Below are 14,661 nucleotides of genomic sequence, written 5' to 3'. Positions count from 1 at the left end.
TTGCTCCTGACCCCTGTGCGCACAACGTCTGAAAATCAGGGCTCTTTACGCAGGACTGTGAGCTGTGTGTGTGTCAGTTCCCAAGCCACGCAGAGCCGCAGTATAAGGCTGAAAGAGGCGCATACGGCTCCGGAGCCGCGAGTTGCCGACCCCTGAAATAGAGCCACTGCACGTAAGCTCGACATCAATGAATCCAACTTGGTCAATGTAAAAAGACGACAAAAGTTTTCAGAGGAAATAAAAGCAGATTTTCCGTGTTGGTGCAGCTTTATTTTATAAACCTGCAGATGTGTTCATCCCGTGTTGTTGTCGTGTTGGTGCCAATTTTCAGGCACAGTTTTAAAAAAAGCGTGTCGGTGCAGCGTCTTTCTGTGTAAATATCTCATGTTACAATATGAAAACCTGCGGCTTTTATTCAGGTGCGGCTTATATATGTACAAAATTGATTTTTTCTTCAAATTTAGCTGGTGCGGCTTATATCAAGGTGCGCTCTGTAGTCCGAAATTTACGGTATTTGACAAGTGCACGTTAGCATGCTAGTTGTTGTTAGCTTTAGTGCCATGGCAAAACTCTGCACTGGTCTCTTGAGAGTTCTGAAAAGTGCTTATAAACTCATTGTGGTGAATAATTAAGATGTTTGGGATGCATAAGATAAGTGAGGAATAACTTTAGACCACAGCAAATTGTTAAAATAAATTAGTTCTTAAGACTGAGAACCAGGTACAGCGTTTTGGAAAATATAAGTAACTTTTTTAATGGTTAATAGAGGTGTTTTCTAGCTGTGCAGCACTACATCAAACTGGTATCTTGTTTTACTAACAACACGTGCCCACTGGGGGGTGCAGACCTATGGATCTTACAAGGTTGCCGTGCAGATTAGAAGAAGGACCCTCCTCATACCCACACACAGACATACGTTGGGGGACTCAGTTAAAGGTGTCAACATTCATTGTTCACTTATTAAACCTTCTGAATTTATGTTTCAGTCTCTTAGTCCTATTTGACTCTTACACCAGAAATGAACATTCTTACAACTAAAACATTCACTTTGAACTTCGAACACTTTAAGAAAAAATATTAAAATCAATTTCAGACTGTGTTAAAATTCAGCCTTAAATTGTAATTGCATTTGTCTGTTTGCTGCAGTGGCTCAAACTCCCTCTCCTCCAAGAAGCTCGCCATTTTCTGGTCCAACAGCCCCAGAGCAGCACCACAGTGTTTTTCATCTCTAGACGGCGCCTCATCTGCTCCTGCTTCAAAACGACTAAATCACACATGCCTAGAGCAAAGGAAAGATGAAATACTTGATCTGTCATTCATACAAGAATATGAAATAGATCAGACAGAAGGTTACATGCAGAGGTGAATAGAGCAGCCAAAGCAGGTGTACAGTTGCTTTAAAATATTATAACTCAAGTAGAAATACAAGGTAGCGGTCTAAGAAGTTACTCGTTGGGAAATTGGACTCTAAATTATTACATCTTCTCCATGGGGAAGGAACTTTAACCTTATCTGTATCTGTAAGAGTAACTGTTTGGTTGTAACATCTGATTTATGATTTTAGGTTAATGTGTAAGGACAAAATACTCCCAATCTAGTATTTTCACATAGACCACAAAAATGCTAGTTTACCATATAGCCTCTAACCATAAATAACCAAATATTTCTATACTTTTTGATATCACATTAAAGTGTTTATTGTCCCAGTTTGAGGAGAAACAAAAAATGCATTTAAATTATTAATTCTACTCACCACATTCGCTGTCGCTAAGGTATTTTAGAGTACAATTATTTACTGGTTTCATGATTTCAAGAGTTATATTATTATTATTATTATTATTATTATTATTATTATTATTATTATTATTATTATTATTATTATTATTATTATTATAAATGTATTTTATTTACTTTTTTTATATTTGAAACGAGCTTTAATATCTTTGTCAGCCACTAGATGGAGCCAGTGTACTATATAAATGCCTGACATGGGTAGAAAGAATTCACTTCAGTCATTGCTTTGATTAAGATAATTTGAGAAATGGATTAAACAATTCTATCTTCATGGGAAATGCAGTAAAAGAAAAAAAAAAGAAAAAAACATATACATCAGCAAAGTGTGGATAAATGATCACAGATGGCATGTTAAGACCAGAGGAAACGTGTTTTATAAAAATAGGTGTTTGTGTCTCAAAACTGATGCTAATGCTAACCTAATCTAAATCTCAAAATAGATCACAAAACAACTTTATAAAAATACATCTAATGACAAGTTGATTGTTTTTCTGTGAAAAATCATTCAGATTGTAGTGTCATTTTAACATCATTAACTAATTTTAATTTCAGTTAGCATTAGCCTTAGCATTAGCAAATACTTACTTTTCCTCTGGTAAAGTAGTAAATGTCTTGACGTGCTGTCTGTGTTTATCTTTATATAACTTACTGTCCACTGCCTGGTATATTTTATTTTTTATAGATTTTTTTATTGATTTATTTGATCTTGACTAATTCCCAATACACAATGAATGGAGCGAGAAGTGCAGCGAGAAGTAAATAATTTTGCAATAAAAACCCTAAATGCAAGATAAATATGTCCATTGCCTTAATATATGATATATCACCACCGAGACAAACAGGTGGTGCCCCAACAAGTTATGCAGTGCCCCTTTAAACCATGTTATTTTGAAATCAGTAGCTTTAATGTTCACTCTTTATCCACCAGAGGGCACCCTAACACTGTGCTACAGGCTCACAGGGCTGTATTCAAGAAAAAAAAAACACCTTTGTTTAAGAATATATTGATTTTATTAATAAATTATACATCTTTACAATATACCCCTAATAAAACTGCAGGTAAGTACAAATCATTGCGAGGGACAGGTTGTACACGGGCTGATGCATAGGACCAAACCATACAAAACATGGTGAAAGTGTGCTAGGGTCTCAGAGAAAAGGGGGAAATTATATTCAAAAGCGCAGTCCCTACTTCTCCACCTGTGGTACTTTTGTCGTCTATATTTATCAAGGTATTTTTGAACAATAAAACATGGGTAATTGAATAAATGCTAAAGCTCAATGAGTTAAATGCCATACTGTGAAACATTCCAGGCAATACAATAACATCTCTGCAGAGACAAGCAGGTAACAGACACCCAACTAGGTAAAAGTTACGTACTGCATCTTTAAATATCAAATAAAAAGAGCCTGAAACTAGATCATACACAAATTCTACAGAAAACATCTGGGGTCACAATACTCTTTTTTTGTCTTTTTGCTTTTTTTGTGTCAAAATTAAGCAAGCCTAGTTTCATGTCTGACAATCTGTGTGGGATTGGAACACCGGTTTGTACTTACACTTATTATTTTGAAGTGATGATACTATTAATTTTTGTATTTTTGGTTCTGAAGGGGAGTTAGTGGAGAAGAGGGACTGATGTGGTCCTCCTGATGCGCTAAACTGAAGAACACAGCACACACACACTCACACACACGCTCACACACACTCGCAGGTGGGTTTGTTCATGCTACTTACTTAACAGTTCAGTGCAAAACTACCTCTGCTCACATGATCCACTGATGTGCGCCCCCTGCTGTTCACACCTGGAGTTACCGCATAATCCGAAAAAAGAAGTAAGTTTGTTTAGACTGTGTTATTTCGTATCTTGAGAGCTGTCATGGAGATAACAGACTGACCAAAATACATTGTTCTATAGTCGATTTTTTTAATTAATAATTTTTTTTAAAATTATAATTCAAAGCAACCATCACGTCAGCCAATACGATTTATGTGTGGCTTGATGTATTTTGATCATTTTCCCAGAATTATATGATCTTAAATTTCCCATTCATTTTTTTACCCATAGACTTACTGAAATAATAAATAGTAAAAATAAATCTGAAAGCTTGCTAGAGGCGAATCAACTATGTGTTGATTACCACAATATCTATGATTTTACTTAAAAAATTGGTTTGTGAAAACTTAAGATTTAGCTTAATGTTTTAATGTTTTTTTAGATTTAAAATAACTGCATTCTGTTTACTTGTTAGTCATTATATTTGTTTAGCTTCCATTGATGCATTTAAACCACAGTGTTTGAATTTTTATAGGCAAAATAAATGGGATTTCTTTAAGAGATGGTCAACGTATCGGATCCAGTAATGGTATCGGCCGATATCTATCTATTTTTGTTGATATCAGTATTTGTGATCAATATTCCATACCGACATTCAATACCAATATTTTTTCAGCACTGCCCTTTTCTCTGTGTGTCCATGTGTCATTCCCAGTCTGTCCTTATATAGTGCGTCAGATTTGTCTTTCTGAACAGACTCATGAGGAACAATGAAAACAGAAGAGTGTTTTATGGCTGTATGTTTACATAAATAACTAACAAATTATTTCATATTCCAGATAATTACATTTTGGTATTATTTTTAGAAAAATGAAATGTTAATTTGTGATCTTCAGCTTAAAATACATTTCTGGGCCTTGCTATGGATTTTAAAAGCTAAAATATTGTTACTGGCAAATATCGGTTATCGCCACAGCAGCAAGTCAAATATCAGACATAGGTATCGGCTCAAAAAGTCCAGATCGGCGCATCCCTAGAATTTTTTTGGTTTTAGGAGAGCTACTATTGACTTTAACCCCAGGAGCGAACAGCGAGTGCGTTCTCTCACATGAGCAAAACAATACAAAAACACTTTAAAACCAAACCGAAATGAAAGGTTCCGTATTAGGCACTGGTTCGGCGGGCGGTCTGTCCTCTACCATTCTACCACCAGAGCACGGTCACAAGGTTCTACAGGCCCCGCCCACCCTGCAGGACTGGACCCCGAAGCGGGCCAACCCGAGAGGAGTACAGCATTCGGAGCTGAAACAACAAAAAGAATCGTCTAGAAGAATCTTCCAGGGAAGTAAAAAAAACAACATGTGGCAAGTCTACGCTGCCGTATTCACAAGCTCTATGCAGTTAATATGTCCTCCTGCAATGTTTTTCCAGGCAAATTCCCAACTTAAATTCCAGTTTTGTTGTCCAAGGGTTCATAGTTTTCCCGGATGCTAATACTTGTTTTGATGATCTTCAGATCGACGTCAAAAGCCAAAGTTTTGTAACTAGAGCTAGGTCCATAATGGGGACATATACAAAGACATACCAGGCAAATCTGCAGCAGTGTTGGGCAACTTGTTAACACTTTCTTCAAATTTGAAATCTTCTTTATGTTTTTGAACTGAATTTTACAATCTTTAATGCTGTACATGAATATGGAATCTGTGTCTGACACCCTCTGCTGGCAAGTGTGGGGACTCAAGCCTTTTGAAAAGAGGAATTAGGAGCATGGATTGTGAAAATTATGCTAACTGATAGAAAAGAGGTGTAATTTGATTACCTAAAGCCCCTGTACCAGAGTTTTCCTCTTTGTATATGCACTACATTTGTCAATACAGACATGTTGTATAAGCAGCTCTTAAGGTTAAAATAAGACTGTGCTGTCTGCATCTAATTATAGAACATTATATTGTCCAATAATCATGAGTGTGCTTTAGCATGGTAGCTGTTGCTAGCTTTAATGTCAGGGCAAACCTCCAGTCTGGTTTGAGAGATGTGAAAAGTGCTTATGAACTCATCATGGTGAATAATTAGGATGTTCTGCATACATAAGGTAAGTGAGGGATAACTTTGGACCCCTGCAAACCATTTAAAATGAACTCATTCTGTTTTTCATGTTTTTAAGACCAGTTAAAATCAGTTACAACATCTTTAAACATTTGTAACTAAAAACAGAAGTGCACGGTTGAAAATGAACTCATGCTAATCATTATTCTGACTTTTCAAACTACTTTTGAACATCTTAGATTTTGATGTTATGTAACTTTATATATAATCAAATCAGCCCTGTTTTTTGTGCATAAAAACGCCACTGTTGCCAGCAGGGGGTGCAATAACTGCTGTCGAAATGATATGTGACATTTTAAATACAGCTCAAAACAACAGCTGTTGGCTTGTACATAAGCAACTGATGCATTGTACTGAAAGTCATTTTGACATCATCAGACATCTATTAATGGGTGTCGTCTCTCTGGTATGGGACTGTTCAGTGATGGTTACAACTTCACAGCTGATTTCTAATTTTGTTTTTTATCAAACAAAAGACAATTACCTTTCAAAAATGTATGTTTAACCACAAATTCTATCAAATATTTATAGAATGTAGCGTTACCAGCGTGTATATCTCACTAACTGTTGGTCAATGCTAAGGCAAGCTTAGCCTCGCTTATCTTCTACCCTCCCTCGTACAAATTCTGTCAGTGTTATAACCTTGTTAGTGTTAAACGACTGCAATCCCTTTTTGTGTTGTCACCACAAAACTAAATTGTAAACATGTCCAGTATTTTCTTTCAGCTGATGTGTCTTGGGCCCGGAAGTGACATAACGATCTTATATGTAAAATTTTGGGTACTTTTTTCCCATTCAAAAGATATACTATTTTGTTTTAAATTGCTAATTGCTATGACAATGGTTCTAATTTATCATCATTTTGAAACCCACAGATTGGCCAACACTGCTAACCCAGTATGACTCTAGATATGCTCCTTCTCTAGCCCTGTTACATCTCTTCTTCCTGTACTTCATTGGCGTCCTGAAGGCTCCTGAAGTATTTGCAGTAGTAGTAGCAGTAGTAGTAGTAGTATTTGCAGTAGTAGTAGCAGTTCAGATGTAGTACTCCTTGATGCTGTCCCTCATGGCGTGGTGCAGGTGTAGCTCTGTCCTGAAGGCGGGCTCCTCCGTGCTCCTCTGCTGTTTGTCCTTGTGCGAGCCCGGGTCACCCCTCTGCACCTGCCGCCTGTACAGGAGCCTCGTCACCACGGCGACCACGCACACGGTGATGAAGGACACCGCCGTCACCACTCCTGCACACAGAAGAATAGAGCGAAATATCTTAAGTACAGATAGAGCCTGCTTCCCTGTCAAATATCTGAAAATGTGTTGCTCACAAGGTGCATTTTCCAACTTAGGGGCTTAATTTTAAACATTGGACTGAAGAAAAAACTTAAGAAATTGCAACTTTCAAATGCATTATTGACAAAACCAGTCCAGTTCTAGATGCAAAATGCCTCCTTTACTGTTTGGATTATACAATGATGTTCCACTCAGTCGCTACATTTACATGCAAATAACTGGCCTAGTTTAAGCTGATTTTCAAAATTCATGCAAACCCGGGAACTACCATTGAGGTGTTGCAGTTTGAATCTCCCAAATCCCAAGAACACAGCTAGAGAAACGGATACGTACTTGGATTCACACTGCATGTAACAGCACAGTCCAATTACATATAGGCACAATCTAGGAGAGGCATTCAACTGCACGAGGTAAGAAACAGCCAAGAAAATATCAGACATGCGTTGTTTTGTTTTGGCCTGCGACAAGTAGAAAGTAAAAACCTCTGAAGCCACAATGTGTTTAATGGGTTTTACTTGAGTAATGCAGTTCCTATTTGGTTCTTCGACCTGCTGTAGACTGAGAAAAGATCTGGGACAAAGACTGTAAAGATTCGAGTTGTTTATCGCACTTGGAGTCCTCTTTGAGTGTAAATATAATACATGTCCTTGTGTGCTTATATTCAGCGTCTAGACCATTTTACACAGTTTTAATACATTTAAGATTTTGCTATAAACATATGAATTATGCCATAATCCTCAAATACACACTCAAATTATAATTGGACAAACAAAAATATAAGAAAACACTTTTATTGTTTTTTTTTTTTTTTGCATAGACCTTGATGCTTTGACTTTCCTACTCCCTTTGAACGCATCAACTAGAGGCCTGATTTGAGACACCAGTGGAGGGGGTATGCCAGCCAGCTATTGATAAAATAAATAAATAAATGGATAGATAAATAAATAAATGGATAAATGGATAAATAAATAAATAAATAAATAAATAAATAGATAAATGGATAAATAAATAAATAACGTAATGGATGCATAAATAAATAAATAAATAAATAAATACATAAATTAATAAATAAATAAATTGATAAATAAATGAATAAATAAATAAACACGGTGAAAAAACAAAGCAAAAACTACTCCAGCTATGTTACTAGGTGCAAACAACATTCTAGTTGCAACAAGTCGTCCCTCGTACTCTTTTGATGCAGTGGTGGTATTATTACCTCTTTACAAATCTCCCCTCCTTTTGCGCTCTTCCTGTCATGGGAGCGGTGAGTAAACAGAAGTTGACGGATGACAGTCGCGCTGCGTGTCATCTCTATATAATGTGTGTTGATTTATGAAAAGTGAAGTGGCTCTAAAGGTGTGAGTGTGATTCATCCTGTTCAGTCTGACGCGTCCATAAGAGGCGCTCATTACCCACAGGAGCGAGAGAGTGGGGATAGAAGAGAGGTGAGGGAGAAAGAGAGACTGTTATGATTATGAAAACAAATAACAGCAGGAAGCAACCTATCCAAAAATGCTTAAATATTATGCAGTGAATTGATGCTTTTCAGACTCGAATGTGATGATGTCATACACCCAGATATGTTTGGTTAAAGAGGAGGCATTATGCAATAACAATCATCATCTTTTTTGGAGCTTTCTACCATGTTATAATGTTGTTCCCTCATCAAAAACATATATGTGATCCATGCACGTTTGAGTCATTTAGCAATCTCTCCTGGACACTATTTGAACCCTACCTAATATTACACTACAACTTCACAAACCTGAGCCTATGTGCAGTAGTTTCATTAGCGGGATGTGAACTAATTGTGTCGTGTTAGCACTTTGATGAAGAGGGAGTGACTTAGCATGGGGAGTACAGGGAGGAGCGTCAAAAACAGAACAAACTAATTGCACGTTAGTATGTTGTTTTTATGAATAAAGCATTTTCATAACAGTAAAATGTAACATAGTGATTTCAATAAGTTGTGTGTTAATTATTACCGCACAGAAGTGTAATACCTCCTCTTTAAATATGGGAATTTCTATTGACAAGAACATAGAAATCAGCATTTTAACAATATTCATTTTAGCTGAAACCCAGTCATTGTGCCCTCCGCTGAGAAGGTGATTGGCTGCACCCTCCCATCTCTCCAACACTCGAGCAGGTCAGATCACAGCTGACCCTTCTCCCCCTGGACATCAACTATTTGAGCCACTCCCCACGGGCAGGAGGTTTTTAAAGTTCATACAAGTTCAAATTACCTTCATTTTTTAAGCTATACACCACCAGTCAAAACTTTAGACCCACTTTTTCATTGATGTTTCTTCTTTATTTCCATAGTTATTTACTCACTGACGGCATCAAAACTATGAATGAACATATATGGATTGTAGTAAACAAAAAATAAACTCAAAATAACTCTAAACTTGTTCTAGAGAAAAACTTCAAAATAACTATCCTTTACTTTGATCATTGTTGTGCACTTTTGACATTGTGTGACCCTGACAAGGCACAGCTGAAGTGAAAACCATTTGAGATTTCACCATGAAGCTCACTGAGAGAAGGCCAAAGGTTTGCAGCACTGTCAACAAAGCAAAGGGTAAATGTTATGTATGTTGTTGTGTTATTTAACTTTTTTCTCTTTACTGCATTCTTGCTTCATATATGTGAAGTCTTCAGTATGTATCCAAATTAGTAAACAGAAAAAAAGCACTGAACGAGGAGGTGTGTCCAAACTTTAGAGGTAGATAGGTAGAGTACTCTCAATCCCTATTATAGTAACAACATGAAATACCAAGGGGTTGATACAGTCTGAATAATGTGTCATTATATAAAGTTCACCCATAGAAAGCCACAGACCTGCTATTAGAGCCACATCACTCTGAGAGTCCCTCTGCTCCGTGTCCTGACTCGACGTGGACGACTGATCTGTAACACACACGGGCAAAAGAATGACTTAAATGACTACTTTAGAATGACATCACTAAATACAAGTGAAAACATATTGTATGCGCTGCGAGCTATAACATTTGTCTGTGAGCGGCGTCACTGAGGTGTCAGCTTCTAACAGCTGCTCAATCCCAAATCTACTTTTCTATCTTAATCAGAATAATAAAACCTTACACTTGTGATGTGCTGTACCGGCTTGTGAAAGCTTCTCAAAGCAGTTGAGATGTAGTTATTAATCATTCACTCAGTGGAGGTAAGCTATTATTGTAGCCACAGCTGCCCTGGGACAGACTGATGGAAGGGAGTCTGCCAATCTGCTCCATTAAGCCCTCTGACCACCACCAACACTCACACACACCACATTCCTACTGGGTGAAGTGTCTTATTTAAGGACAAAACTTGGTCTGAGCGGGAATCAAACCTCTGACCTTCGGTTGGTGGCAGAGAGCTCTAAACACTGAGCCACTGTCGCCTGTCACTGTACTTTGTTTTTGTTAAGAGGTGGTTTTAACTACTGAAAGTGTAGTCATTTCCCGTATGTTAATATCCATGAGGCTTTAAGGTGATAAAAAAATAGCACTGTTGCCATAGCAATTAACAGTTCATGAAAAAATATATTTTAACTTTTGAATGATGAAAAGTCATTGTACAAGCCCATGAATAGTCTCATGTGCTGTTATAAGGTTATAGTACAGCTACAGCTGTGCCCTCAGTCTGACCTGAATATAGTGAAAGTTTTGCCCTGCAGTCTGTTCTATTCTAGTGAGCATCTTGATTATTTTTGCCCCTTAGGCTTTTAATGGCACAGTGAGAGTTATACCCAGAGTTTTACTCTGCAGGTTCTACAGTGTGAGCGAGCTGACGCTCCACAGTTGGACTATAGTGGGAGGGTAATAGTAAACATTGAGGTTTGCCTAACAAGTTGTCTTTGTACAGTGAGAGTTTGCCCTGAGTTTGAACCAGCAGGTTGTGGTGTAATAATATTTTTACCCAGCAAGTCAGACGATTAGAGTAAGCCAGTGATCCCAGTTGTACTGTAGTTACAGCAGTGATACTATAGTATCTATTTCTTGAGTGTGCAGGTTTGGTTGTACAGTAATAGTTTTTACTTTGCCCATGGATCTATAATAGGAACTGGATGAGACACTCCCCCACTGTCCTGATGTGAGCTCACTTAGGGGCCACTCCATAGGCACTGCAGCTCCGGGGAGCTCTGGCCCAGAGAGAATTTTCCCATAGAGCACAATTTATTTATGTGAAATTAAACAGCTCATGTTCGCCTGACGGGGCAGGGACAGCTTTCACAAAGGTCACATTGTACAGAGATTCTTGATTGGTCAGAACTGGTCACGTGGTGCACTTTTCTGACGTCACACAGTGGCACACTGGGTAGAGTAGACGTAGAGAGGACTTAAAAAACAACGTTAAAAAAAAAAGTTTGATCTTGTGTGCCAATGAGCACAGGTCATGTAGGTTGTGGCAGTACAGTAATATTTTCCCCTGAACTTGATCCTGTAGGTTATGATTATACAGTGAATGTTCTTCCTGAGCTTTACCCGAGCCCTGGGCCTAAACATGGCGCCCCATTGAAGTCAATGGACTGTGGTCAATGGTGCATGTCGTGAGTTTAGGCTTTGGCAGCTACGTACATCTGGTCCTGCCCATCGACCACGCGCAGTTGAGCTACCCTCCATGAGACTTTGTGCGAACAAGTGGAGCAGCAATGAAGGAGGCAAGGGGATAATAAATAAATAATAAATTATAATATTTATGCTTCCAGGGAACTTCTGAAGCATGTTCTGTGCCAGTCCAGCTCGTTCGTATTGCTCACATGCTCATGTATGTCATAACACATGACCACTCTAACCAGTCAGCGCTGGAGCTTAACTAGAGTGGACATAGCCAAAGCTAATGATTAAAAAGCTTTTTTAAGACAGCAGACAGAAAAGTTTTATTTATGATCTGAAAATAGGTAAAAATAACCACAAAATTCAAGCTGTAGGTTCCCTGTCAGCCGAACGCAAGCAGTTTGTGATTACATTGCACTTTATGAGACAAATTATGTCTGGGCAGGAGAGTTTTCTTCATTGTAGTACCAATGTGTGGCCACAAATCCAGCTCGAGACAGCTCTAAGATATCCACTTATTTTGATAGATCCAAGGTTTTAACCTACAGGTTGTGGTTGCGCAGTATTAGTTTTCCCTGAGTTCCATCCTGAAGGTTATAGTAAATATTTCCTGAGTATGTCCTACAGTTATGGTGGGTTTTACCATTTAAGTTGTGGTTTTACAGTAATAGTTTCCCCTTAAATTTAGCCCGCTGGTTATGGTTGAACAGTAAGAGTTTTACCCAGCAGGTTGTGTGATGAAAGCGTGTCGGCCAGTGCTCCACAGTTGGACTGCACCACAGGGCCCCTGATGGTGACCAGGGAGCTCCCTCGGTTCAGGAGCGCTGCCTTGAGAGGGGCCACATGGTTGAACTGGACAGAAGAGAGGCAGCCCACGAAGCCCCGTGCCCCAGCCTGCACCACCTCCTCTGGGAAACCCTCCGTCCCTGGAAGACAAGGACAATGTTTGTAAGGGAAATGGACAACTTTACAAGCAGCAAAATGGTGGATTTTCATTTTGGCTGATAACCAGTCTAGTCCAATTTACCACTTGTGGCTCATTCACTGACACACTATTAGCAGTGATTTGACACTATTGGCAGGATCTCCCAGTGGAGTTTGCAGATTATTCAGTGAGAACTAAAAAAATCTATGTTCAGAGATAAAAAATTTTGTTTGTTTGTTTTGACTAAAATGTGTGGTCAAGCTAAAACAGTTACAGCTCTTTTCATTAAAATATAGCTAACATTATTATTTTATTTTGATTAAAAAAAAAAACAAAAAAAAAAAAAACACTTCTTAGTTATTCCTAGCTAACATAATTATATTGATCAATGTACTAAAAGACAAAAAAACAAAAAAAAACAAACAAACAAACAAACAAAAAACACAACAACTTCTTAGTTATTCCTAGCTAACATTATTATTTTGAGAATTTTGTTTAAAAAAATATGGAGTTTATCATTTTGCATCCTGGTTGAACTTGTGTAATTTAAACAATAGTTAGTAAATATAAATAAAATAATTAGTAAATATAAATAAAATGTAGTAAAATGTCCCTTGCATTTAGATGGAATTTTGATGATTGATGATGATTTCTTTTTGGAACTCAGCTGTACTTTCTGTAATTTTCAGCTTTTCATCTATATTTTCCCAGAATACATTTACAACAACATACGATACAGAGGGGGCACTTACTCACGACCTTCCCCAGAGTCAGCGACCGGATCAAGACCAGCTCCGAGGCTGAGGACAAACGGTACTTCCTGTGCACGTCCTGGTCCAGCTGGACACACACGGAGTACATGGTAGAGTACATGGTAGAGTACAAAGGAGAGCACACATTAGAGTACACATTAGAGTATACATTAGAGTACACATTAGAGTACACAGGAGAGGATGTGAGAGGGCTCCTGCAGAGTGGAGGTGTAGGACCAAACCGCAGAAGTCCACATGGAGATGTGAGTGCTTCCTGTGGGCTGACTCAGCTCTTACTAAACCTCACATTAAAACACGAGGAGGAGGAGAGAGGCTGGAGATACTGAGATAAGTGCTAGGGATATAGTGTATACCAATATGATTCTCCATTTCTGTGAATTTTGAAGAGTATTTTAATGTTAACAAAAGATAGCGTGATGATTGGTGGTCATATTTGGTCTTTATTCTGGTCAAATTGTAACTTTCCTTCATGCATTTTGTATTATTGCAAAGACATGTCATGAGTTAATGTGTCATGTACATTTATCTGAATCATGTGATAAATCTGTATGGTGACATGTAAATATCTAGTTTATTTACTTATTTAAAATGTGTGATATTTCTTCTTCTTTTTTTGCAGAAATCAGAGTACATAACAATCTTCTATTTTAATAATATAAATATTACTTGACACTAGGGCTAAAGTTGGTCAACCTGCCGTTCGATTAGTTGATTAAAAAGAAGGCGTGGCAAAAGCTCTCAAAACGATTACTCACCTCTGTGTATCTGACCCAAACTGCACTACAACTGTACAACTGCATGGGTATTCTTGCTAAAATGATTGTATTTATATGAAGACTTGTGAATCGTTAGTTTAATCTGCCTTTTAACACATAAATACCAAAAAAATACCAAATCTTCAGCTAACTCTTTGTCACTAACTCACTAACTTCTCCTATCTGCTGTTGTCCAATATAATTCCTTATCTAAATAAAGTGATTAGTTGATTATTACAAGTTTTGATGTGGTTTCAGTTAGCAGAGCAGACAGCACGGACAGTAGAATGGGGGTAGGCCTGACCTGTACGTAGAGGTCCCGCCCCTCTCTGTGCAGTCGTATCCTGTGCAGTCTCCCATCCGACAGTGAATGCACCACGGGACTGAACACATCCGGGGCTCTGTCTGACTGCAGCTGGTACCAGATCTGAAGACTGCCTGCAAGACAACACACAGGGAGGAACTGTAATGTGAAATGTTCTGACATCAACTGCTAATCATTTATGCTCATCACAGCAAACGGAATATTATATGTTGGAAAATATCGGCTATATAGGTAATTAAGTAATGTAAGTGATTAGGCTTATTGTACAATACAAGAGAACTGATGCAATGTCAATATCCTACCTTATGTTTTAAATATATTTGAATGAGATTAAAAGACACATATTATACTACATC

At 37.9% G+C, this 14,661-nt stretch overlaps 1 protein-coding gene across 1 annotated transcript in view; it reads right to left on the bottom strand.

The window, feature by feature from the left end:
• Window positions 1-6,476: 6,476 nt before the first annotated feature.
• LOC117389738 (contactin-associated protein-like 5) overlaps window positions 6,477-14,661 on the bottom strand; it is an 88,985-nt gene continuing 80,800 nt past the window's right edge. The window contains exons 17-21 of the mRNA XM_033987459.2: window positions 14,285-14,418; window positions 13,205-13,292; window positions 12,250-12,453; window positions 9,810-9,878; window positions 6,477-6,913 (exon numbers count right to left, since the gene is read on the bottom strand). Coding sequence (XP_033843350.2) covers window positions 6,714-6,913; window positions 9,810-9,878; window positions 12,250-12,453; window positions 13,205-13,292; window positions 14,285-14,418 — 695 coding nt within the window. The 3' untranslated portion in view covers window positions 6,477-6,713. The remainder of the gene's footprint in view (window positions 6,914-9,809; window positions 9,879-12,249; window positions 12,454-13,204; window positions 13,293-14,284; window positions 14,419-14,661) is intronic.

The sequence above is a fragment of the Periophthalmus magnuspinnatus genome, chromosome 21, assembly GCF_009829125.3.
Source record: "Periophthalmus magnuspinnatus isolate fPerMag1 chromosome 21, fPerMag1.2.pri, whole genome shotgun sequence".
Classification (NCBI taxonomy): Eukaryota; Metazoa; Chordata; class Actinopteri; order Gobiiformes; family Gobiidae; genus Periophthalmus; species Periophthalmus magnuspinnatus.
Note: the sequence above shows the minus strand (reverse complement) of the source record. Positions and strands in the feature narration are given on the sequence as shown.